This window comes from Ixodes scapularis, unplaced genomic scaffold (genome assembly GCF_016920785.2).
Source record: "Ixodes scapularis isolate PalLabHiFi unplaced genomic scaffold, ASM1692078v2 PGA_scaffold0__279_contigs__length_252992795, whole genome shotgun sequence".
Classification (NCBI taxonomy): Eukaryota; Metazoa; Arthropoda; class Arachnida; order Ixodida; family Ixodidae; genus Ixodes; species Ixodes scapularis.
In genome coordinates this window covers 23,244,687-23,272,271 of record NW_024609835.1, presented here as the reverse complement: position 1 = coordinate 23,272,271, position 27,585 = coordinate 23,244,687, and the positions used below count along the sequence as shown (strand labels likewise).

The 27,585-nt window shown below is 47.2% G+C and overlaps 1 protein-coding gene across 2 annotated transcripts in view; it reads left to right on the top strand.

The window, feature by feature from the left end:
• Positions 1-27,585, top strand: part of LOC8051053 (monocarboxylate transporter 10) — a 114,666-nt gene that overhangs the window by 50,356 nt on the left and 36,725 nt on the right. The window contains exon 1 of one of the 2 annotated variants that reach the window (XM_029976733.4): positions 17,547-17,903. The exons of the other annotated variant lie outside the window; for it this stretch is intronic. Within the exon in view, the coding sequence (XP_029832593.3) occupies positions 17,774-17,903 (130 nt within the window). The 5' untranslated portion in view covers positions 17,547-17,773. Of the gene's footprint in view, positions 1-17,546; positions 17,904-27,585 lie in introns of those variants that run through there. 2 annotated transcript variants of the gene reach the window in all.

Here is a 27,585-nt window from a genome sequence, read left to right as displayed (position 1 = left end):
TCATGAGTTGGTAAACTAGACCGAGATAGAGTCGCTTCATCATTTCGTGTCTTCCCCTTCCGTTAACTTGCCTCCCTTTTGAAGACTCTGTCAATGTTTTCACTCGGGGAATTGTGGAGAGTAACTTGCTGTTTCTTGACAGCTTTGGACTGTCGAGCCAGGTTGGTAGCCTTCTCGAGTGTCATTCTTGCATCCAGATGCATTTTTTCCGACAGCTGATGGTTGAGGGCTCCAACGACAATTCGGTCTCGAATCATTTCCTCGAGCAGAGCTTCGAAGTCGTAAGTCTTAGCGAGGCTGTGAAGATGTTATAAATTCTTCCACGCCTTCGTCTTCTCGCTGACTTCTTTTGTGAAATTTTGCTCTCTCAAAGATCACGTTTCTACGGACGACGAAGTGTCTCTCAGAGGCCAAAAGCACTTCCGCATGCTCCGCCACTTTGGCTTCCGATAAGTTCAGTGAGAGGAGAATGTCGTCTGCTTTGCCGCCCATGAAGTATATTAGAGCGTTGACGTGCTCTGGCTCAGGTTTTGTGGCAAGGCCACTGACAGGCACGTAGCCAGGATTTTATTTCGGGGGGGGGGGGGGGGGGGCGGCATGACAAAATGCTGTATGAGGGGAAGGGGGGAGAGGATGTTCCATCAAAATTGAAGATTTCGGGGGGGGGGGGGGGGGGAGGGAGAGCCGGGCACCATGCCCCCGCCCCCCCCCCCCCCCCCCCTTTCCCCCTCCCATCTGGCTACGTGCTTGGCCACTGATGATCCGAAAGCGTTCGAACCGGCGCTTCCAATGGGGCCAGTGATCGGGGTTTCAGAAATCCAATTCCGCAGGCGGTTGGCACTTGAATGAGCTGGTGGCTGCAATCGACGGCGAAGCCATCGCTCACTGTTCCTGGTCGATCCCGGGTCCTTGTATTTCTGACACCATGTGTTGGTGGTCGTTAATGAAACAGAGTACTCCCGGTAGCCTCCTATCTTAACGCCATCTTTTTATTCTATATCGTCGTCGTCTTCTACTCAAGCCCATAACAGCACAACCGTGTCTTCGCGTGTTCCCCATCCCCGCGCGTGACGGAGATGCCTTCCTTTCCGGCTCGTGAATCGAAGTAAGCTGGATGATAGTGGAAACTCTTAAGCTGACACTAGAAGCTCCGCCTTCAGCGCGAGCTTTCTGCCCTTGCTAGCACAAGTGCGAACGCGTAGGCACGCGCAACCAAAGCACTACGGAAGCCAGCGAGCCCGCGCTGAAGGAGGAGCTTCCAGTCTCAGCTTAAGGGTGAACGGAGTATAGAAGAGAAGTCCTGCGCATGGCGTCATCGCTGACTTGGTCCGCGACCCGCCCCAGGCAAAAAAAAAAAAAAAAAAAAAAAAAAGCTTAAGTTGGACGAGAGACGCCGCTAAATGGTAGGCGCGTCCGCCCTGGCGTCGCCTCGTGACAGCGTCGCGCTGATTTTGAGTCGCTGCACAACGCGCTCGCGGCGATGCTGACTTGAGCTAGACGGCACTGCGTGGATACACTACAATAAAATAGAATATATACTCGTTTATTTTATTTTATTTTCATTTTACAGCTCAACTTTCACATAGGCGAAAAAAGCTTCTGCGTGGAATAATGCCGTGGCGGTATACAGGGAAATAAAGCGATCTTACAAGAACATACTTTGGAAGTTAAACGAAGTACAACAACAACGCCATTTTAATAATATTTCATATTCGCAGCGACCGAAGCATGGAAGCGAGTGTTACCAGCAACTGCACATATACTAAAGATTTGGCTAAACCGTAGCCGTTTGTATCGACACGTTCCCTGATCTACCAACAAATACAATTATATAGTTCCCCTAAGGTGACCGCCTCCCTAGTATGTTCTTTTTTTTTTTTCTCTCTCCTTTTCTTCTTTCTTTTCTTGACACGGTGGCATTTGGGTGGGTACAGCACTTGTCTCCGAGGTTTTATTGACTGGACTGGATAGTGGTCGCGCTCCTCGGTGTTCCCGGAAAGTCGCCTTGTTTATCGGCGGATTTCGCTTCGTACCTTATTCCTCGTTGGCTCTCGCGAGGCGACTCCGGTTCGAGGCGGTTTGCCGTGCCCTGAGGGAGACGGTGCGCGCATCGATCGGCGCTTGGCGTGGGAAGGGGCCCTCCGACGCCAGGGAACCCGGCCGAAACACGCTCGGGACCGGGGCCCCGACACGGAACGTTGGTCCCCGTGTCCTGACCCAGATTCGGCAAGATTGGCCTGACACGACTGCTCCTCGTCAATTGATACGCAAACACGGGCACAGGTGCTCTGTCAGCCAAAGCGGTTCCATGCTTCTGCGACATCTATATAAGTTACGGTGCAGGGAGCTGTGGCGATCCCTGGTTTCTCCCAGCAGCCGAGAGCGGTTCGACCCTTCGTCCTCGTGTGCTTCCCTCTCTGTCACCAACCTACCATCTGTATGCTGGCAGCATCGCCCCACCGTCAAACACCAGTGAATTCCTCGGGCATTAGGTTCTAAATAAAACCAAGGGGGCAAAATAGACGTAAGTGCTCGGCTTACCATTTACGGTCGAAGATATAACATCTCTACTCAGTGGGATAACATTCTCAACATTCGCATTTTTGATAGCATTTTCATTTTCTAGTCCTGGAGAGGCAAGCTAGGTGGCGCTGCTTCCAGTTCAGCGAATAATGATTCGCTTTATATGCACGAAACGTTAGATCATTCTTGCTCGTGCGGTCGTCACTTCTTGCCCACCATACCTAAGCTGGTTTGTCGTTGTTGTCCTCTTCCGTGCATCTGCATTGTTTTCCGCCGGTCGTGCAGTACATTGTTTGCTCCGAAGAATCGGAGGTGACAGGGCGGAGGGGCCCAACTCTGATGTTTCGAGTCGCCCCCGTTTGTTTCCCTGAAATTATGGCCCAAATCAGACGTAATCGTTCCCGCTTGCCTTGTGTACTTCGGGCACAAGTTTACCCAAACTATCAAACCTGGTTAGCAGAGCGCTACAGCTGATTGTTGACATTGGTGAGCTCGAATCGCCTTCGATAAGTCATCGGTGGCGAGCGGTTTTGAGCTACAAATCGTTCGGTCTCTCACAAGAAGCCAAGAGATTTCGAGGCTGCATGTTTATGCCCCCAAAACACACATGGCTTCGATGAGTACCGAACGCAGTGACTTTTTTCCTTCAGTGTCGCCGTACAAGTAAATCTGAGTGTATAAAAAATGATAAAGGTTTGTGACCCCCATTTTCTGATAAAGGCGCAAAATTACTGACCTTCACCGTTATCTTAGTTGAGCGGGAGTTATACGACTCCTAGGGCTTCGCGCGTAATGCAGGGTATCTTATTTTATCGGGAGTAGGGCATTCATGAGTGAGGACATTGATCGAATTCTGCGGGGGAGGTGTCTCCCACACATTGTGCGCATGGCGTTCTAACGCACACTCAGCCCACTTTACTTACCATTGAATCCGCAGAATATACTTATAATTTACACGCACCTCTCGATGCATCGCTATCCCGGATCCCGCAATTCCACTTCGGGCAGAAGAGTGCTCGTTCCCGCTTCAAAACCTCGGCCTTCCGCCTTTTGCGAGTATATAAAATTAGAAGGCGTTGCGAGTGCATGGCAACTCTGAACTGAATATGCGCTTGCTCCCACTAGGTTCTCGGCCAAGCGAGGACCGAGCAGCGCGCTAACGTGGCGAGGGATTGTGTAACATCCAGTTTGTTCTCGGTAGCGTTGAGACGCTGGGTGGTGAGTTGCATAAACATACCGTATCTTAATATAGCTCACTAAAAGACTTTCCCGGGAAAATGCAAGTGAAAGTAAGGTATACTCTGTTGCATGTTAAGAAAAGCAGGACAAGGTTCTCCCGCAGAGCCCTCCATTCTTTCCACGTCAGCGAGTGGACGCATGGACTCGCCTCCTCTACATCGTTCACTCGCCAGAGTGGAGAGAGTAAAAGAATTTGCGGGAGAGGGAGAAGCTTGTCCTACCACAAGGTTTACTTCAAGGAGTTTCAATGGTGATTACATAAGCGGCAGGTATGAGCGGAGTTATTTATGCTTCTCAGCAAAAAGATCGTGCGACGCTATGAACGATGCGGGAAAGATGTTTTAAGTAGGCACACACTCCAAATGTGGATGTACATATTTGGAACCAAACGTGTCAGTATAGCAATATGTGCATCCATCTTTGGATAGCCATAGCAAGCGTTCGCTATACACAGTCCCCTAATATTATTACGTGCATTACAGCTCACTTGGGAGTAAAAATGGAATTATTGGTGTGGCTGAGGTTGTTTATTTGGTATTGTTCTGCGAAATTGCCTGAACAAACATTAGGTGGGTGCTATTGTTAGGATCGATACTCTCCATTGTCTGCTTATCACTATAACTTGGGGGACGAAAATGCGGGACGAAAACTTGAAATCGCTACTACATCTTTTTTTTTTTTTACAGAAAGCCTTAGAAAAGTAGGTACAGTGTCGCAGATTATATGCGAATATTTATAACTATATTCGCGATGAAATGGGAATGTTTGAGCCACCAAGCTTATTACACTGCTATTCATGACGGTTGTACGTCCGGCTGACCAAAGTAAACCTGTCACCTCACTGGAATTTTCAGCAAGACGTCCGTTAAGATTAAACATATCTAGGTATATTTATTCGAGAAAAAAAAAATAAAATTGAAAAAGTAAAAAAAACATAATAATGAGTAAAGATATTGAACACATTAGTTGCCCGCCTTGCCAGGAGGGTGTATTAAGAAGTTCGTTTTTGCCTCTCTTTAAACCAGACTGACGAATTTCTCTAAGCACTCACATGTATTGCAGTAATTCCAGCGAATGCGAGAAAATCGGTCAACTCCTAATGTGACAGATAGGGAATGAACGAGCAGATTGACGCTGCCTCACGGCCGCAGCATTCCGGGAGGAGAATTCGAAAGCCATTGTGGAGCAAGTTCAACTTCGGCTCTCTGACTCTCTTAACTTACGTATGTGGCAGCGACAGCGAGCTCTTCTTTTGAAACAGCAGACAAAACTAGGCCTGAATTTATCCCGGCAAAACAGTCGATAATCACGTTGTCGGTGTATTTAAAGGAGGGCGTTCTACCGATGCTGAAGCTGTTTTCTCGCCTTGCATAGTTTGACGTGACAGATCAGAAAGCAAAGAAAAACCGCCAAGGGCTAAAGACCCACACGACCACCTTTGAAAACCAATTTTAGAGTCGCGAGGTTTGAAGGCCATCCGTTGTAACCCTGTCTCCACGTGCAGGCAGTTTGCAGAGGGACATGCCATCGCTTTGACACGCTGACGGCACCGGTGTTAAACGACAATTTTGTCAACATACTATATATAGTCCCCCCCAGCCAAGGCTGGCGTCAAAATCGAAATGCAGCCAGCCCTAAAAGCGACGCATTAAAACGCCGCGAGCCCTAAAATGCGGTGGCTCGAACAGAAGGCAAACCCCAAAAGCCGACGGTGGCGCCTCGCGTGAACCTGAAGAGGGGCTTTACGGGGACCAAAGACGGCATGGACCACGGAGCACACGCAGTTATCGCCTGTTTTCTCCTGGTGCACTTTTCTTTTTTGGAGGAACCGATTTCTCCGTGCTTAGACAACGTTGTACTTAGACTTACTCTGTACGTGGCTTCATAGGAAAGCTAAGAACGCATGATCTTTCCTTCTTTCTCTCTCCCGTCATGCTTTTAGGAGGTCGCGGAGTATTGTGATCGTGAGACAAGACAACACGCGCGCTGCGGTCATGAACAAACGAAGTGGTTGCCAGTCCCTCATAGTTACTTATTGACAGAACGTCTTCAACCATGGCAGCGACGACTTACAGCGTTCCTAGATTATTGTGTGGTATCTTAGTAAGCATAAAAAGAAGATAGCAAAGCAGCAGATACATTCTCTGCAGTGTGTAGATCTGGATGTCAATTCTTCGAAGAGGATCGGGCAAAATCTTTTAGTTCGTGCATTCCCTACTTGTATCTCCACAATCAAAGTTGACCGATTTTCTCGCACTCGTTGGAATTATTGGAATGCAGGTGAGTGCTTCGCGGAATTCGTCGGTCTGCTTTGAAGAGGGACAAAAGACGGACTTCTCAAGACGCCCTCTCCTGCCAACGCGGGCAGCAATAGTGCACTCATTATCTTTACTCGTTTTATTTTATTTTTACTTTTATATGTTTTTTTTAGTAATATAAACGATCTCAAGTATCTTTTTTTTTTATCTTATTGGACGTCTTGCTGAAAGTCCGCCACTGAAGTCGCAGGTTTACCTTGGTCAGCCGGAATTACAACCGTCATGAATAGCGGTGTAGCAAGCTTGGTGGCTCAAGCGTTCACACTTCATCGCCGAATATAGGTATAAATATTGGGATATAATTTCCACCACTGTACTTACTTTTTAACTACTTTCTGTTAAAAAAGAATTTAGTAGTAGCGATTACAAGTTGTTGTCCCGGTTTTGTGGAAAAATTTCAGCTAAAGCTCATATAGAACTCGTGAAAAACTGGTCATCTTAACGGGCGAAACAAGTTTAATGGTTAAATTAATAAAAAGAACGAGAAGCGCGGGTATTGTTTTAATTAGTAGAATACTTGAACTTGAGTCCAATATCCGAATACAGAGCAAAAATATACCTAGTCATAAAATACACTGAATCAAGAGATAATTTCGTATTTGGCATCATGCAGAAATGTCGACTTGGAAGGTGCTTGCAGCGCCGTAACTTTGAAGGAAAAAAAAGCCACCAAAAACGATGCAACATGTTTCTCATGTTGCATCGTTTTTTGAAGTTTGAAGTGACATAAACATTTCAGTCTTCCAGATAAATCAATGATATACATATCACGCGACAGAACGTTTTAATAGCAATATATAACACAAATGTTAATATTGTAGCTATTCAACGTTTGTAGATAACGACTTTGAAATGTAGTGACAAAACGTCAAAGGAGCCATGTTTGCGCATTTTTGACGTGAAACTGATGACCAACACTATGCCGTACACACATCGCGCAATTGATCATATGATCTATTATAAATGAAAAATACTTAAGATTTTTCATATTGGAGTTTGCGTAGTGGGCGTCACGGAGCGTGACATAACCGAAAACTTCAAAAATCGAATATGACGTTCTGGTGCACTGAACATTTTTTCTTTCGCAAAATCGTTTTTGATTACGTTCCCTACACATGTTCAAGAGTAACATATAAGAAAATTAACAAAAACAAAAATTACATCCAAACTGGCATGCATGATCTTATCTGAACAAAGCCTCCTTCTCTCCCAAAGCCTTGACTTGTCCGGAAATATGTTGGACAATTTCAAATCCCTAAAAGTCGGGGTCACATTGCTCATACATCATACAAAAGGTGCAGTATTCATTCCAGACACGATGATTGAATTAACTGCGCACACGCCTCAAGAATCTTCGAAGCATGTTTCCAACATGTCAGCATACAGTGTTTATATGGGACCGTGATACAAGGAATGCCTCAGACCGTGTATATAATATATGATCAGTATCACCGCGGCTTTATGTTTTAAATATAATCCTCTTTCCCTGCCGTGATAAAACGCGGGGAACTTATAAGGCTGAATGATTACACGTGTTAGGCAATGTCGTACACGGATCGAGCTAGCTTGACTGATGGTTCGGTATGGGGATGTCAAGCGTACTACAAGCTTACGTTAAGGCTATTGCTCGGGTCGGGGCTGTTGACCCACACAGGAGAACTTTACGTATACCAACGACGCTGGGGGGATCACGTACGGACCTTGCCCTCGTTCAGTTGCCATCCATTCTACCCTTTCGTTTAAATACAGGCTCCAATCGGACCTAAAATAAGCGAATATCCGGAACGTGTTTGTTCCTCGCCAGCGGAGCGCGCGTAACATCTAAAACCGACCATCGCCGCATTTGGGTCTCTATCCTAGAACAGTCTTTCAGCGATACGTTAAACGGGTATAAAAGATTACATTGGAAAATCCCACGAGAACTCGCAATAATAATACATATCAAATGGCAGGGGTTACGTACAACATCATCGTGAGAAAAGGAAAAGATCGCACACGCCAAGTGCAGCGTGCCTGCAGAGAAAAATCGCATTTAAAACCACACCACACGTTTTTTTTTTTTTCGTCGTCATTTAGAGAGTAGTGCCACGAACAAATGAAAGCGACAGCATTCTGATCGCCCCTTTGGCGCAGCTGTCGCCCCAATCGATCTTTTGACTGCTGCCGCATCTCATTTAAAAGTATTCCCCCGCCGCGGCGGCAACGCATCTTAGAATGCAAATCCTCGCCAATTACTTCATCTGTTTTCGTAGCGGCGCCGCCGAAAAAGAAAACGTGTTTCCTTGGCGAAAGTCGGTCTTGCCGTGTGATGGCACGTAGCGTTTGGCAGCTTCCGAAAACAAAACAAAAAATTATGTCCGAACGGTGCGGGGAAGCGGCCTCTCAGGCTATCGGCGCGATCGTAGGCTGGCTCAGAGCTGGGCTGGCTGCGTCGTCGGTGCTCGCCGGAGCCTCTAATCCCGAGTCTGATCCGGCTTAAGAAAGGCAGGCCGTGCATGGCGAAGCATTTTATTACCGCTCGGCAACAATGAGTTTGCGTCATTAGTCGCTAGGAACGCCGAACAACGAGCAGCGATGCAATTGCACTTTATGAAATCAGGAGCGCTACTTTTCCGCAAAGCAGCGGTGAAAATCAATCGCTGCAATCTGAGCGGGGAGCTCGGCCAATGAGCAAACTGAAAATCTGTTTAGTCCTAAAAACTGAAACAAACGGTATGTGCTATTACAGCAGAGACCATTTGAAGGGGTGGGCAGGCTTGAGAATGCAATCCTGCCATGGTATACTGTCGCGTGCATGTTGCACGTGTTTGAAGCTTGTTGCTGTCGGACGTTTCTGTTTGTCGCTCTAGTGGGACTCGGGCATAATAAATCGTACAAAAGCCAGTCAGATACAGATTCGAGCTCGAGTCAACGCGAGATCCGTGCTTGCAATGCCGCCTGGCAATGAGCTTGTCAAGAAGTACAAAAGCCAGTCGCATACAGATTCGAACTCGAGTCAAAGCGAGATCCGTGCTTCGAATGCCGCCTGGCAATGAGCTTGTCAAGAAGGAAACTTGGGCTCGCTGCATTCGAACCACACATATTGCGGTGACTGGTGTTTGCAGACTGTCCTTTGTATGGTGTATGAGCAGTGTGTCCCTGGCTTTAGGGTGCGAGATACATTATACAAAAGACAGCCTGTAGACACTGTCTGAGACGTGTTTCTTTTTCATAGGGTCACCAGGCTCGATCTAAAATGGACCGTAAAAATCGACGCCTGCACGAAGCAATCTAAACTTTTTGTTAAAGGTGCATTTCACAGGTCCGTTTTTTTTTTCTTTAAAATTAGAAAGCGTAGGCCCCTTTTATTTAAAAAAATTGGGCAAACATCTTGCCAGGGTCAACGGCCAGCGGCAACACAGACGACTGAGAAGTCGAGCGGCGGGGTGCGTTTGGCGCACGTATTGATAGATGGCATCGGGAGCGGTGTCGGAAGGTGTAGCGGACCAGCGAAAGAAAGCAAACGACACGCAGACGAGATCAACGAGAGCAGCCGGCAGCAAAAACGCCGTCGTCAGGCAACCGCGTTTTCTTTTCCTCGTGTTTTTCTTTTATTGTCCGCCTTCATTTTTAACCAAAGGTACACTACAAAAAAATTATCTTCATTTTAGTAAATCACGGTCGTCGCGAGCAGCCTCGATAAGGAGGTAAGTACAGACAACGGCTACTGACAACGTCGGCTTCGCTCCATGGGACCAGTTAATGCTTTCGCATTAAAAACTGTCCGCAGACATGTTGGAGGCATACTTATATATGAAGCAAGCATGTTTCGAATATGCTCGGGGCGTGTACACACATGCCTGTGGCGTCATGTTTGCAACGAACACCTCGTCTTTTGTATGTATAAACAGTGTGACAGAAAGAGCTGTTTCAAATCGTATTTGCGGGGTAGGGCGTTTGTGCAATATGGTGTCCCGTGAATAACCCGTAGAAAGCACAATTTAGCCCGTTGAGTGCGACTGCTAACCTGTCACCTGTAATGTGTCACCTCGCGAGAAAGGTCGTAGGTGATGGATATGTGACCGAGAGCATTAGCGGTGCGATATGAAACTCTTCAGATTAGCGCGCGCAAGGCGCCTTGCGAACCACTTGGCCGATCGACTGCGAGGCACGTTGGTGCCTTGGCTCACGCCGGACTCCCTTTCTCTCTCCGGTCATTGACGCGTTTTGTCAAGAGCCGCAGCCACGGGAAGGACCAAGAAGCGCTGCACCGGATTCTTGCGGAGTGAAATAAACTCCCTTTGCTGGTAGAGAAGTCCGGAGGACGAAAGAACGACTGGAACGAGGCATCATCTGATTAATCTAAATTTATTAATTTCAATTGATTAAGCTAAAAGATTGCCCGCTAGTCTTTCCGGCCTTATCTTAAGGTTTAATTGTAGACGCATGCAAACTAAAAAAAAAAAAAAATACCTTTCACAAAATAAAAAAATAACGATTATGACCAAACTCAACGGGGGAGTCATCGCCAGTATCGGGGTGTTTTTCAGTGTTACTGACATCACCCGAATCGGCGCTGTTCTCACCGACAGCCTCAGAAACTCAGAGCGTGTCCTATCACGATAACATTCTTTATTTCGTGCCTCGGCTCTGCTGTTCCCGTTGTCCGATGCCACATACCTTATTCATGTGCCCATGTATGGTTCCAGAACTAGCTAAGGATCCCCCCGCAATATGCAATGTTTTCTTATGTTCACTGAAGATGAATGAAGATTGCCTGATTGATTACTTGATTGACTGATTGATTTATTCGCGACGGCTTGCGTGTTTTAAGCTGTCAGTAACGGTTCTAGCTTACGGATTAGTTATGTTATGTGCTCGAGCTCGTCGCAAATAGTTTCTCTTCTCAGCGGCACTAGCCCGCAGTTTCTGACACGCGTTGTCACCGCACCAAATTGTTTATTTTGTAGGTTTTACGTAATTACGTAAATACGTCTTCGTTGCGTGAGGCTCATCAGTTGAGGCAAAAATCCATTCATCAACCTTTTTTTGTTGAGAGAAGTGGGTCGATGGCCCTGTTTGCCCTCTACCTTGAAAAGGCAAAGGCGCGTAGAGGTTCAGAAAGCGAAGCCCGTTACGCGCTGTCGCAACAGGCTGGAAACTGCCCGCGGTAAAGTGTATGAAACGGTCAGTCGCGCGGGAAGGCGTCGCCACAACGTTTAATCAGATCCCGTTTGGCGGCGGGCGATGGGAGAAATGTGCGGAGCGCTTTATGGTTGGCATAATCGGCGAGTCTTTTTTAACGGGGCCACACATCCTCGTCGTCTCGGCTGCGTCATGGGCGTCCCCGCTTGAAAATCTGCCAGCTGCTGCGCGAATGGCTCGTGATGGTCACTGGGCCAGAGCCAAATCAAAGGGCGCAGAGATGTCAAATGGCGAAATAGCGTACCCTTTGCGAAAGCGTTCATTCCTTCGTCAAAGCTGGGGCGGTTGTTCACGAAGAGCGATTGGCGACTATCTGCGATGTTCCCCAATTAAAACTGCGGATTGAAGTATGCTCCGTTTAATGAATATAGCTTACTGCAATGTTGGAATGGATTGAAAATGCAAATGCTGCGTGACAATCCTCTAAAGAGCAAGCTGCAAAACAATGAAACAGGCGAGCTGGTCACAATTCATCTCAAGTCGTAGTCGTTAGTAAGTAAAATTAGAAAATGTTTCCTAATAGTACAAAATGTCTCCAAATAATACAAAATGTCACGAGAAAATATTTCGTACTACTTAGACAGGGACTTATCAGTATGCACCAAATTACACTCCTACCAGTTTACTTACCCCTCATCCTTCCCTATTAAAAAAAGTATAATAAAAACGACGGCTTTTCGATCTTTTGGATTGCTGGTCTTTGTTTTCAAACGAGTAACAAGATCTACCACGGGGAGAGAATCCGTCAGTTTAGGTACAGAGCTTGACACAGTTAATGTAAAAAAAAGAATCGCCAAGTTATTATTTTTTTTATTGCATTTGAAGAGTTACTGCCAAAATGTGTGGTCGCATTTACTGATCCGAGACGCCCTGGACAAGCACATCAGGACGAAGGTCGATGCTTTTGTGCAGGCCGCGTGGTTTTCCGCTACGGCACATGACGCGGACCTCGGTTGCTATGGCAACGCGTGGCATAATTTGGCAGTAAACATTTGCGAGCGATCGTAACGAAGTTGGTCTTACGCGAAACGCAAATGTCTCAGCCAGCCTGTAGGTTGTAGTATTTTGTGTTCGTCAATAACATGCCTGAGCAAAACGCGAAAAGGCGTTGGGGTCCCGTTTGTGTGAACGGTCCCCGCAGTGTACCTCTAAAATTCTGCACTCTACGATATCTGATGAGCATACTTTCCCACAAAGCGATTTGTAGAAAAGCATTAAGTTAGGCTAGTGGGTATCTAACAATGAAATGGTAAAGCAGCGCTAAAACAAGCGAGGGACACAAGGAAGAGATGTACACACACAAGGCGCTGCTCTCTATGGAGGGAGCTTGTCAAATAAGACGCTGAAAGTAAGTAATCCCCTTCAGGTTTGCTCTGTTACACCCGCACTAGGGTTCGCACGCTTACGTGATGCTTAGTGTCCCATCGCAGAGTGTTCTCTTTAGGTCTAAACGTACTTTCAGCTTCGCCATACGTCGAGCTTCCTTCGTCGAGTTCAGCAATCGGCTTTCCAAAGTGCTCCACGGGAAAGTCGAGGCATCAACGCCTGAGATGCACCGTGCAGATGTTTGTAGATGACTGTGTACGGAGCACGGATGTTCGTCGCTAAGCGCGTTCAGTCAAAGACCATCGCGGCCATGCATCGAATCGTTCTCGCTCGCTTTGTTTACCGCGACACAACGTACCAATCGCCACGAAGATAAGATTGTAAGGATACAGGTTTTTGAGGAGAACCGTTCGATTCTCTCGGTGCGTCTCAGCTCTACTTAGGGTCGCCCTTGGGGTCCGTTGACAGCCAGAGTGGTCTTTGTTGTTGAAGACGTTATCGGCGTTACTGGTCCCGATAGACGTATTGCATTATGCGTTGTCAAGTGTCCGTGAGATGCCTTTTAAATGATTCAGACCTGGGAAGTGAACGAGCAAGGTACATCGCTCGCCGACATACCATACCTTGTTGGGAATATATATAGGGCGACCCAAATCACCAGGCTCGATCTAAAATGAACCGTAAAAATCGACCCCTGCACGTAGCGACCTAAACTTTTCGTTGAAGATGTATTTCACAGGTCAGTTTTTTCTTATAAAATTACGAAGCGTAGCTCTCTTTCTGAAAAAAAAAAGGACCAAGAAACTCGCCAGGGTGTACGGCGGGCGGTGACGCAGACTACCAAGTCCAGTTAATTAAAAACTTGCCGAATGTCACCGAAAACCACTAAATCAGTTAAGAAATGTGGAGTACGTGGAAAGCACGGTGGAGTACTAAAGTTACCTCTTGTGCAGCAGGAGCGAGGCGAACGGTGCGATAAGGGGCACTCGCGACTTTTCCGGCTCTTATCATCCGCGTTTTCTCACCCCGGTTCCTGTTGGACGAGTGGGAAGTTTAGCGATCACTACTGCGCTTCCCACTCGCTCAAAAAATCTCCAGAAATTACTGACTTAGTTATTTTTAATGACGCTGAGCAAGTTTGTAATTAGGCATCTGTCTATTTTCACTAATTAAAAAGGGAGTTCACAAATTTAATTATTTATTCCCCTTATCGTGCACGATAAAGGGAATTATTCCCCCCCCCCCCCCCCCTTTTTCTGTCCCCTGGCCGTATCCCACACCTGAACAAACCGCGTTAGTGTATCTTTCACCGATGTTCTTAAACAAATCTGTGTGAACATAAAAGGAAACACCATGTATCTGAAAAAAAAAAAATGAAAAAACTTAATTCAATACTTAGCGAGTATAACATCGTTATAGTAAAATTATAGTCAAAGTAATCTCAGTGAGAAACGCCTTTGAATACAAATAGAAATCTGTAGAAGTACATATCTCGGCATGAGTTTTCTTAAGAATTTCTAATTATCTTCGTTTTCTGTTTTGTTTTTTCCGAGTCACTTTTTTCCTTCGGAACACACAATAAAAATCAGACGGAATATATGGTTTCGACAAACAAATCCGTCTCACTTCGCAAATTTTTTTCTTTTCTTTTTTTAATGTTTAGACATAATTTTAATATCTGTATTCACCGTCCATTGCAGCGCTTGGCTCTCCCGCCTGCTTTTTAAAAAAGTAGACGTCCCAGATTTCTTCGAGCGCATTAAGCGTGTTTGGACACGCTTTTTCGTGCTCTGTCAGCACGTGTGAGAAATACCGCTACGCTCCGTCTCAGCCTTACGGTAGGCCGCAGAGGACGCTACAAGCCATCGTAGCCAATTCAATGCCGCGTGACTGTCAGATCGTAGCCAATCCAATGCCGCGTGGCTGTCAGATCGTAGCCAATCCAATGCCCCGTGACTGACAGATCGCAGACAATTCAATGCCGCGTGACTGTCAGATCATTGCCAATCCAATGCCGAGTGACTGTCACATCGTAGCCAATTCAATGCCGCGTGACTGTCATATCGTTGCCAATCCAATGCCGCGTGACTGTCAGATCGTAGTCAATCCAATGCCGCGTGACTGTCAAATCGTTGCCAATCCAATTCCACGTCTCATTCAGATCGTAGCCAACCCAATGCCGCGTAATTGTCAGATCATAGCCAATCCAATGCCGCGTGACTGTCAGACCGTTGCCAATCCAATGCCGCGTGACTGTCAGGTCGTAGCCAATCCAATGCCACGTGACTGTCAGATCGTAGCCAATCCAATGCCGCGTGACTGTCAGGTCGTAGCCAATCCAATGCCACGTGACTGTCAGATCGTAGCCAATCTAATGCCGCGTGACTGACAGATCGTAGCCAACCCAATGCCACGTGACTGTCAGATTCTAGCCAATCCAATGCCGCGTGACTGTCAGACCGTTGCCAATCCAATGCCGCGTGACTGTCAGTTTGTAGCTAATCCAATGCCACGTGACAGTCAGATCGAAGCCAATCCAATACCTCGTGACTGTCAGGTCGTTGCCAATCCAATGCCACGTGACTGTCAGATCGTAGCCAATCCAATGCTGCGTGAGTGACAGATCGTAGCCAATTGAATGCCGCGTGACTGTCAGATCATTGCCAATTGAATGCCGCGTGACTGTCAGAGCGTAGCCAATTCAAGGCCGCGTGACTGTCAGATCGTTGCCAATCCAATGCCGCGTGACCGTCAGATCGTAGCCAATCCAATGCCGCGTGACCGTCAGATCGTTGCCAATCCAATGCCACGTGACTGTCAGATCGTAGCCAACCCAATGCCGCGTGACTGTTAGATAGTAGCCAATCCAATGCCGTGTGACTGTCAGACCGTTGCCAATCCAATGCCGCGTGACTGTCGGGTGACATTCGGGAGGGTTGCGGCGACGCGCGGCTCGCGTAATCACGTGATAGCTTCACGGCCTCAGATTGGCTGGGATATGGCTGGCAGCGTTCGCTGCGCTTCGCCGTAAGGTGAGGCGGAACGTACAGGTGCGCATAATTGCGGAGCAAGAACGTAACCTGAGCGGCGCTTAACATCTGGGAGAGGTAAAGGTGCTGTCGCAGATGCCGGGGTATTTATCGCGGTAATTACGAAGCGCTCGCTATGACTGAATCGCCTCGATAGATGTACCTTTCTAATCCGTTGGGTCGCCTGTTGCCAAGCAGGTAGGTGGGATTACCAATAAAAGCGGAGTACTTGGCACACACGATTCTTGCGAATCTTGAGTCAGCCTAAGAAACGTAGGATGGAGTCCCGAGAACCTTATCATCGCAACGCAGTCCATGAGATTGCGGTGTCAACCGATAATAACGCGGAACAAAGAACCGCGGAGCGAGAAGCGCCAACACAAGAAGCCACGCCCCGGATTTTTTAGGCTGTCAGTGCCTTTAGTACGTGTTCATCGACCCGCGGAGCGCAGGGTTAATGAAATGCATACGAAAAAAAAAAAAAATTTTTTTTTTTTTTTTATTGGCAATTTTGTTATAACCCAAGGCTACATCGGACTTGTCAATCTCGAGAAATGCGACGGATTTCTGAGGGGGTATCCGGGGAGGGGGAGTTTGCACTCAGCCTCTTTCCCGGAAGGGGGTGTCGAGGGTGTGCGTATAAGTGTAGTAAGTTGGGCGAGTTGGTATGATGACATGATGAACAGAACAGCCTTGTCTTTGTGTGCGCTGTTCTGTTCATCGTGTGCGTATAAATCGCAGCCTCGTATGTCTTTAAAACACATCCGTGCACGAGCCGCGGCGTTTTCAGGGCGTTGAAACTAGTTATTTATCCGTTCGAAAGAGGAAGACAATCCGGTCGAATGTGGATAAGTTTTTTTTTAATATCGTAAACGTCCCAAACGAAGCGTTCCGTTGAATTTGGTTGTTTTAGCTTGACTATCCATAGTGACGGACATCGAAATAAATGTCGGTATTTTTTGTACCGGGCATATTCACTTAAGCAAAACCTGTCGGTGTTCTCCCGCAGCGTGGTCGAGCGTTTGCCATGCGGGTTCTCTGGTTACCCCACATTGGCGTGACGGTTCGACGCGAACCTTTGAAACCGTGGATCCTCCTCGTGAGAAAACATCGCCTTGGCCTGTTAACTTGCGATGAGGTTTGCGAGACGGGCGCATGTTATCCATTTTATTCTATACGAAATATTTATAAAACATAAATTACCGTAAGAACCCAACGCTACCAATTGGTAACTCGCAACGCGAGGTTTTGCTACAGTGCGAGAAAGTCCACGATAAGAAAGCAACATAACCGAAGCAGGTTGCCATTCGGGCCATTACTTTCGCTGATGTCACCTTTACATCCGTCGGACAATCCATCCAACATATATCCCTTATCAGACCGCAATAAAGAAGAAGAAAAAAAAAGATACAGTTGCAATATTACCCAGCGGCTTAGCAACCGGGGAGGGGGGGGAGGGAGGGGTGCCCTGAACACCAAGCGTGTCAGACACGTGGGGGGGAGCCACCCCTTGCCGCACCCGGCACCCTCCCCCTCCCCCCCTCCCACAAACACACACACACACACACACACACACACACACACACTTTACTGGTCGGTTGGCTACGAAAGTCATAAGGGCCCGTGTGCCGGATGGCTTAGCTGTACGCCACCGATATTACCTTTTCTGTTTAGCAACGCAACAACCGCTTCGACATCGTTTCTATATTTCACCATCCGTCCGACCCTTTCCCGCCAACTGACTTCGTACGACTTGGCACGCGTCGTTAAACACAGAGGAATGCACGAAGAGACGACACCGCCAGTTCACGCAGGTTATTCTTTTGTCCCTCTCACCTTCTTTCTCCGAACGCGTATAGACGAGAAACAGCTGTCGGACACACGATCGTTGATCATCCATATACCCGTGGAAATCTCGACTGCCGCCGTTACTAACGGTCGGAACACGCATAAAAGAGCACTTTTTCCGTCTGCCCTCTGTCACCGAAGCGGAGAGCGAGAGACTGAGAAAGAGAAGACGTGGGAAAGAGGCGCTGCTAGCGCGCAAGCCCGCAAGCCTCGAGTTGCAGCGGACTCGCCGGCGGCGCGTTCCCTCCCTGGAGCACCTTTTGATTGTGTGGCACGGAACGAACGGCGTGCTCAGTCGACGACTCCATGGAGCGGAGTGTGCGGTCCGCGGCGCCGTCGGGCAATCCGAGGAGGCCGAGGCCGGCCCTGCCCAGGCTACCGAGACGCACCGGTCTCCCCCGGGAACGGATTGCAAACCGGAAGCACCATGCAGTCGGTGAGAGCTACGCACATCTCCTCGTGTTACATCGGACTCCGACAGCAAACTCGCAGCCGGATTTCATAACGCGTAGCTGTTGGCTAACTCCTATCTCCCGCTGAGCTCGGGCGTTTTCGCATCGGTTATGCTTCCGCGATAATGTCATTTTGTTGTAGCATTTTCTTTTTTCTAGAAGCGCGACACGTGTCACGTTGTTCCGTATCTCGAAATTCCGATTGGAATCATAGGCGACCTTGACTTCTACCGTCCGCTTAGATGTGACGAATGGTAGAACAAGATACCGCGTCTATGCGAAGATTCCGCAGTATCGTATTGCTTTTTTCTGTCGGAATACGATACCGCGTAGAAGAGTCGGGCAAGAAGTTAACTTTACTCCAACCTCAAGTTTTCACGTCCAAATTCTCGGCCCATGTCTTAAGCAACGCCGTCGTGAGGTTGCTGAGCATTAGGCCTATTCAACGACTGATTCATGCGCCCCTCGTATCAAAAGAGTGATTCAGGTTCCGTATACTTGCCACGTGCTAAGAAGAAAGAGCCCTTGGAACGAGGAAAGGGTATACTTGATCTGAAATTTGTATTCCTTTGCCCGGGTGTACGTTACCTTTCGAACTGCGCAGGTCCGATAGATGGCTCGAGACGTCTCGAATTATTCAAATTGATCTGTATTAATAAATGACTTTAACCGAGGACGTTTTCGAATCCTTATTTCGGATTCTCCGATTTACCTGGAGCAGTTTACTACTCGTTCACTTCGCCCACATGCTCTCTTTTCTATCGTCTCCATACGAGCTCGGTAGCAGTGTTAGATTGTAGGCGTTACCGAAAAGGAAGTAACAAAACACGTTACACTTTACTTGAAAGTGAAAGAAACGCGTTGCCGACTTACGTTACCTCAAACGCGTTCTAGTTACAGATAAAAAGTAACGCAGGCTACTTTTACGTTACTATTTATTTATGAATTTATATATTTTACGGTTTTGACGCTACCGGTATGCATAAGAGTCATATTAAAAGAAGAAATACTCGTGTCCTTATCTTTATTACGGTTATCATCTTCAAAGTGCTGGCGTGGGATGAGTGCAAGAATTCGTGAGTTGGCGCCTAAAAACAGAAAACAGAATTGAATGGTAATTTCTTTCTCTTTTTTGGTCTTGGGAAAGCTGATGTATCGTAACTTTGTTACCTGTCAGTCGAAATAACTAACGGAAATGTGTTATTGGTTACTGTGGTAAGGACTGCGTTACTACGTTACAGAAAAAAGCAACGCGTTACCGGTAATGCGATCACATGTAACGCGTTGGCGACTGCACTGCTGAGCAGTGAGTAAGATATGGGCTGCGAGTAGCGCCGGCGAAAGCTCCGCCACGTACGGGAAGAATGCTTCGCACACTTCCTTGTCCACCGTCGTTAACCTTGAATCGTCAGGCGTGATACATGCGTATACGTCGGAATGCCCACGGACGCGCAAAGTGAGCACAGCGCGGATCTGCTACCTCTGCGTTTGTGTGTGCTCAATTTCTCGCAGCGTCTGCGGTTCAGTTGCGGTTTTAAGAAATTGGCTCTTTTCTCAACTTTAAATTATTACGAAGTGGCAGCGAAGCCACAGAACAGTCTAAAAATGAGCGAGTTCATTTGCCTGCGGAACACGCCAACTGCCTATCGCGGCAAAACAGAATGATTCGAGCGAATGACAAAACTCATAAGACAATTAAATATGAAAAAAGAAAAAAAAAAACGAAAAACGAATGAGCGAGTCAAGTGAAACGTCATGCGCACATGGAATTTTTTTTCTTTTTTTTTGTCGAATCGTAGCTTAACGTTTGTAATTCCTTCAAATCCCTCTATCGTTTGCCGTGATTCGCTGTTTCGTGTTGTGCAGGAAAATCAACGGACAAAACTTTTGTATTTTTTTTTTCTTTTTTTTTTCTAAGTGATAAAATGGCCACCGGAAAACACAAAACATTTCGCTAAAAAAAAAAAAAAAGAAAGAAAAGTACTTTATTTTAGAGCTTGCGGATAGCCAGACATTGCGAACAACGTACATACATATCCAAGGGAACGACGAAACTCGGAATACGATCGAGCCTCGATCACACGTTATCCGTTACAAAAGACGGTCTGCAGACAGTACAGAGTTTTAGGGAACCGTTTTCGCACATTCGATACGGTACCATGGGCCCTCCGGTCCGCACTGCGCACCGGATCTGCAAAAACAGTTGACTAAAACTCTGTACTGCCTACGCGTTCCTTGTGAGGCGGTCTCCTGTCATATTGGTCACACTGTCTGGAGGCATCATGTCCGCAGCGAACATGGCGTCTTTTGTATGATGTGTGAGTAGTTCGACTGCAGCTTTAGAACTGAAATCCATCTTGCGCGGAGGGCAATGGGCGAGTGGAACTTCAAGCTCGTTTTCCCTGCGCAAACTGCAGTTTCATTTCGGATCTAATCTCGTTCCGTGCTTCGTCCATCGCTAGAATCACTCCCCTTGTTCGCGGTGACTGACTGCCTACGTGTTTTTTGAAAAAAAATAAAAAAAATTAACGCATTGCGGAGCAGCACAAGTTTGTCTGCCTCTTTTGCGGGGGGGTTGTGGTGACGTCAGAACGTTGAGCTCTGATTGGCTCTGATTGAAGGTGAAGTATAGTGGGTACACTTCAAGGCAGGTTGCTTTGAGGTCTACCTACTATCCTTCAATCAGAGCCAATCATAGCTCGGCGTTCTGACGTCACCACAACCCCCCGCAAAAGAAGCAGACGACTTGCTCCCCGCATCAGTTTTTGCTTTATTTTAGAGGCTCGAGACACGGTCGAATTCACAACAGATACATGACTCAAACGCAATAATTTATTTGTCTATAGGGTAGGCCGATTCGGCATGATATATGACATGAGCATTTGAAAGGTTGAGCTTAACTTGATGGGGAAACTAAAAATAAAATACTTGGCACAGAAAAAATGAAACCCATTCGAAAGTGTTCGCTTTATTTTTCAGGTAAGTATAAACAACTAGCCTTTCTTTATTCGTCTGTGTCAGCTTTACCAAGACGCTCTACAGTTAATTATAAAAAGAAAAAGAAAAGACGACATTGTGGAGCAAGGGAACTCTTATGGCATAACCTTTATTCGACTCGATTGCTCTCGACCAAAAGACCGACAAGTATGCCGTGACAATCAATTCAGGCTTTTGGCATATTAGAGTACTAAACATAAAATATAAAATATAGAAAAAAGATCAGTGCTAAACACTGGAGAAAGAAATCGACCTACCTACGATAATAGAGCGATACCAAAATTGTGACATCCGTGATGCTCCCTTCCTACTTGGCGTTGGCCTACTTGGTAGCCTTGACCTCGCAAAATGTTGTTGAGTCTATATAATTTTAAGTTTTTAAAGGTCAAACTGTTGTTAGCTAGAGTCTCTGACAGCAGACGCAGTAAGCGGCAAGTACTCCCGAGCATCTTCTTGGAGGCTTCTAGCAAACAGTTACCGTGTTCCACGGAACAGGGTAACGGTTTGCTAAAAGTCCCTACTATCGCGTGGCATTGCGGTATATGCGGAGACAACGCCGATGGGCGAATAACGAGGCAAAGCGTTTTTACGTATAATAAGGCACGCACTGCGTTTCTTACGTGATCAGCGACTATATTACGTGCCAAAGACATCTTCGCGCGGACAAAAAAAAAATTAATTTGATGTGTCTCAGATTTTATTATATCCTGTGGTGGTTTCCGCGTGGAGTAAGACTCCTTTCGTGTACATATTTGCTCCTGAAACGATTGCCCTCGTCGCTTACGTCGAGACGGCAAGAGCTTCTCACTCCTGAAGATTACACAAAGCAACAAAATAGAGAACATAAGACAAGCACGGGTCCACCAAAGGTTCACGCTGGCGCGGGCACTCTTGTATTGCTCGCTCCTCTGCATTTCTCGGTGAAGGATGGGCAATGCTAATCACTGCGTTCACCGGAGGGAGATAGCTGAGCGCAGCACTGCCACAACGTCGTGGCGCACAAGTCCGATTATGACAATGAGGGTTTTTAGCAGATCGTATCTTCAAATATTGGTAACGTGCGTTTACGCTCCCAATTCCGAAACATGTCTTGTAGCGTGTGCAGAGGTCCGACTGCGAGAACTAGGGTGAGATCTAATTTGGCTCTAGCGCAGCGAGGTCAGATATCGGTCGCGGACGATACGACTGCTAACGTCGGTGAAAAAACGGTGCTTGCCTGCGTCGAAACGTCATTCACAGACGGAAATAAAACAAGGATACGCGGTAAGTCGTCTGCTAACAAACTAAAAAAAGTGCATAGTCTGCTAAGAACCGAGTGCCGTGGCGAAGTGAGATCGGATGCAGGATGAAGTTTCCCTCTCACGTTCGTAGCGATCGACAGCCCGTACTTCCTTTTGGGAATCTCGAGTTGTTCTGCTTCTGTACGAGAACTAACGTTCGCAGTGAAAAAAAACAGACTCAGGACAGGCACATCAAAGGCCGCGAGACCTCCATATGTGTTTGTGAGACGCTCTCAGCAAAATACTGCTTGACCGTGGACTCTCAAAGTGGTCAAAACTTTCTCAGGGGTCGATCTCGCGCGCCGAGCACGTAGGTTTCTGTGACGTCCAGCCAGCAGCCGGGAACGCTCTCACCCTGGAGCGGTTTTCGGCATTGAATAACAGCTCGTAAAGCTCCCTATTGCTGCATTCCCACTGGCGTTCGAATCGCAACCGCGAAGCGGATCCGCTCGTTTTCATCATCAAATGCGCGTGAAACTGCACTGATTCTTTAAGCGACCGCGTTCGCAAACGCCTCGCGATTGCGGCATCCATCATACAAAAGACACTCTGCAAACACGGGTCACCTCAATATCAGTGCTTTGAATGCCGCGTGCCAAGCGTTCTCCTCGAACTCATTGCCACGGCATTCGAAGCACGGATCTCTCAGTGACTCGCGTTCGAATCTGTATGTAGACTGACTGTTGTAAGATCTATAAGCTGTGTGATTCCGGCCTAAGGCTGCGGTCACACTGCTAATGGATCATACAAAAGACAGTCAGCACACAGTGTCTGAGGCATTCCTTGTATGACGGTCACATGGGTCATACAAAAATGTTTGCAGACATGTTCGAAGTACACATGTGTATGAAGCAAACATGCTTCGAGGATGCTTGACGTGTCTCCGCAAATTATTTCGTCACCATGTCCGCGGGAAACCATTTGTATGATGTACGGTCAGTGTGACTGCAGCTTAATGACTGTGTCGCATCATGTCCGCTGTCCCAGCACTGACCGCATTCTTGGGTCGGAACGTGTCGTCAGCGTTCGATTCGTGTTTCGTAATTGATTCACCCCTTCTGTCGGGTGATGATGCCGTGTCCTTGGCCGCTAATGATCACCGGGTGATTGGTAGTGGCCGAGCCTCGTGTCGCCGACACCGAGATATCGCTGACAGATGAAGGAACCCTATACTGTCGAGACCGGTTATAACGATCTCGGTTATAACGAAATAGTGGCTACACTGAAGCGATCACGATTTTCCATTCCCTTTTGCACTTCGTTATAACCGAAGTCGGTTATAACGAAATAGCGGATATAGCGAAGCGGATTCGATTCCCGTTGACTTCGTTATAACCGGTATCGAAGCACTCCGTTTCACCGTACGATGAACCACAGCGGACCCAACGAGGGCCATCGAAGCCAACCTAACACTGTGTCACTGTCACGTGACCATCGAAAGAGGCGCACCGACTCGAGGGCTCTGGTCGGCAGCGCCACAAACGAGAGCGCCCTCATTACGTCCCAGGCGCTTCGTAGTGCGACCTCTTCTAATACGACCGCAGCATCTTGGCCGTATCTACGCCTTCCCGCGATCGTGTGTCTCGATATCGCTCCGGAGGAAACGTTTGGGCACCTTGACATTCGAAAACGTATTCATGTGCAGCGTTCCTCCGCGTCTTTTCTCGTGTCATTCGACCTGGAGAAGTTGCTGGAAGCTCCGATTCAATCGTGTCCTCCGCGGTTGTAAGCGGTAATGACGGCAACACACTACCATCTTTTTCGTCCATCCGCGCTAGAACATGCCTCCGCGAAGCGCTTGTGTTTTCGATGGTCCGGAAATTACCACGATACGTTATGCTCCAGTGCCAGTAATTGATCAAATCTACGTGACAAGTATTTTTCGCTTCTCTTAATATCAGATTGCTCCGCGCTCGCTGGCAGATTGAGTAAACGTACTACGATTGAGACGATCATGGCTTTCGCCAGCGCATAGAGGGAACCTGCGTACACAATGTCTAGAACTTGTGTAAACAATAAAAGGATGCTAGCGCCGTCTGCGGCCCCAAACATTGTTTTATAGCGCTATGCTCAGGTAAGCTGATATTTACTAGGAACTATATATGGTCGGCTGCTACACAGGATGTGTATGCGAAATGCTCTTTCTAAAAGCAGCCGCACCGTTAGGTCACTGTCTCGTCTCACGCTCTTCCAACACAGCGTAACACAGCTAGCCCAAACGCGCCATTTTTTTTATATTTTTTTTATTTTTTGTACGGAAGAAAAAGGGGGCATTCATTCATTATCACTTATTAGATGAGGCCTTCTCATGACGTCATCGTTAGTGAACCGCCGACCCGCCCCAAGCAGCAGACTTACCGAAGCTCGATCAGAGTGTTCGCAAAGATGCGTCCATCTTGGCGTCACTGTGCGCTAGCGTCGAGATCGTTATGAGACGCTACAAGACGCCCTGGCTGCGGTGATGACGGAATCCAGGCGGCGCCGCGTCGAACCACTAGTGGTCAGGTTTGGGGGAAAATGCCTCGACTCTCAGGTAGTATTTGATCATCACGACTGTGACTGTAATGAAATGTGTAATGTGTTCTACTACTTACTTTTTCCTCGGCGGGCCGCTCGGCATTAAATCCGAAGCAGTCAATCAGTCAATCGATCAACCGTGGAATTTGCCTTATTAGGCTCCAAACAGGTTCCAATGTCAGATACAGTTCTCTCCAAATTGCTTTTTTTTTTTTTTTTTTTTTTTCTTCGATCGAAGTTGAGTCGCGTTTTTAAGGAAACGGCGGGTTTGAATGGGGGCAGCTCGCGTTCGTGGAATGACTCGTGCCTCTACGAAGTGTGCTCCCGGGGGCGACATCAGTTTCATCCGATGTCGGCTCTGGCTCGATTCGTGGAAGGCTATTTCTAGAGACGGTTTCGAGGAAGACCTGCGCGGAGAGCCCTGGCACTGGCAGCACTGCTCTCGCGCTGGGATTGCAACCTCCCATTAATTCGTCATAGCGATAAGACGGCTTTTTATAGACGTCCCACCTCCTCTCCCTTTCCCGACCTTCTGTCATGCCGTACCATAAAACAAAATAAATAAAAAAATTGCCGCGGGAGGCAGAAGCCCGTGACTCCCCCTGTTTATTTAAGAGAGAGGACAGGCAGGGCATAAAGAAAGCCTTGTACAAAAACTATTTTTTTTTTAATGGCAGGAACAAAACGCTTTCTGCAGATATCTTCGAAGCATCAATGAAGCAAACAACTTTCGAACATGCTTGAGACTTACCTGCAGTTAATTCTCTCATCATGCCTGCAACGCTCACTGTCTTACGTATGATCTCTGAGCAGTTTCACTCTGGCTTAAATTTCTTTGTAATCCCCAATTTTGTGTGGAAGTTTGCTATACACAATCCAAACATTATAAAGAAAATTTCCCCAAAGTTATTGATTGTACAATTTTGGTCCTCACCAAGTTTTTCAAACGGAAAGTCTGTACTGGCCGCAACAAAAAAGTGATGCCTGCGGCATGGAGGGGTTTACTTTTTGCACTGTAGAATTTGTTTCCAATTGATTACAAGCAGTTTCGCGGTGTCAAATGAATGCTTCGGAAGCTCGCCCCAGCACCCGCGCGGCAGCATGAAACAAATCCTCGACTAATAGGTTGTGTTGTGTTCGTCCCCTTCTGTGTTCCTGAGTCTCGGGTTTTTATTACCATGAATCACCACCAGCTCGCTTCTTTTTTTTAAATATTGTTGCACTAATATCCTAGTTACACAAGTGCTCTTAACTGTCATTAAACCAACGACAGTTGACTCAATCGTGATCGGCCGTAGTTACGCGGCGGCGCCAACTGTCATTGAGCCGCCAACGATCATTAAGTTCAACTGATCCGGCCTACCTCAGTTAACTGATGGGGGTTCGCTCCAGTAGAGCTACAGTAGTGCCACTAAATTAGCTACGCTTCAGTGTAACGACACTTGGCCATATTGTGGCTTAAAATCATGGTTGCCACTTATCTGAAATCTCAGGAAGCGCTTTTCCGTCCTCCACAAATGCTTAAACAGTTCGCGATAAAACAAAGCAATATTACACGAGCTTCCTAACACCGAATCTAATGCTGAGAAAGTCGGACTTTTGAATCATGACGATCGGCAGTTGCGTCTGCTCTGCACAAGCACAAAAATGGCGGTGCCCACAACAATGTCGGGGAACGGAGTGCCGATACTCTTAAGCGCAGCTCATTTAGTGGCCCTAATCTAAAGATGGCGGCGTCCACCGCATCGCCGCCCATGGGCAGCGAAGCACTTACTGTTGCGGAAGATTAGGGAGAGGTATCTGGAAAAGTATCGTAGCAGTAAATATCGTCTGGAGAGGCATGATATGGGGCCAGAAGTTCCGCTAAAACGATCCCGGCAGGTTGCGGAAGCCAGAGCTCGCCGAGGGCGGCCATTGTGATGTTGGTACCGATAGGCTTTCGCTATGTCTCTCTTGCTTGAATTCGCGTGAAACGTTCTAATTATCGTTTGTTTACTCTAAAAGAAAAAAAAAAGTGCATTTTATTTTGTTTTAGACGTTTATTTTGAATGAAAATTGTGCATGCAATTTATTTGCATCACTTAAAAAAAAAAAGAAAAAGCTATTGTGACATTAGCTTTGGTTTCGTTTCTGTGTCAACTGTGTTCCTTGACGCGCATCTCAACTGGTGTTGTTAGGCCGATGAACCGTGTAATACCGGACAACTTAGTTGAGCTCAATGAGAGTCTTGAGATGGCAGCGATCGTTAGCCTAATGACAGTTGAGCACGCTACTGTAACAAGGGTAATAGTCAATTTTTTCTACTGCCCGCTCGGCCTGCAAGCCTGTCTGCCACTGACGTCGCAGCACTGAAGGGTGCGGGAATATTTAAAGTTTTGTTTTGGCATCATTTTTATTTGATAATTTCACAATAACTATTTTGAAAATTATTCTGAAACTGTTCTGAAATTCGGAAAGGGCAACGGCCGGTGATTGGGAAAATGGATTTAGTTGGGGTAGCTAAAAAAATCGCGGGAGTATCCTTTTAAGGGATGCCAATTGACAACAGCTAGAACTAGCTCTCCTACTGACGGTAATAAAGCAAGATTCTACTACGGTTTCTAACGAACGCCATCATTTCCCCCTACTATCCGTCCACCTCACGCCAGCGCTCGACGCTTGCTTACAATCCTCGACAGCCAAGACGGCCAAGACTAACCGACACGACAGGGGAAGCCTCATCCCAGGTGTTCGCGGCTTCGCTGAACACGCGATGACGTCTTCTCTGGCTTCTTATTTTGCCATTGCTATTTCCGTTGCAATAGAAAGGGTGGTGGCTGAGGAGAGGAGACGCAGGGAGTTGCGTAACCTGTCGCTGCGGCGGCGTCGCAAT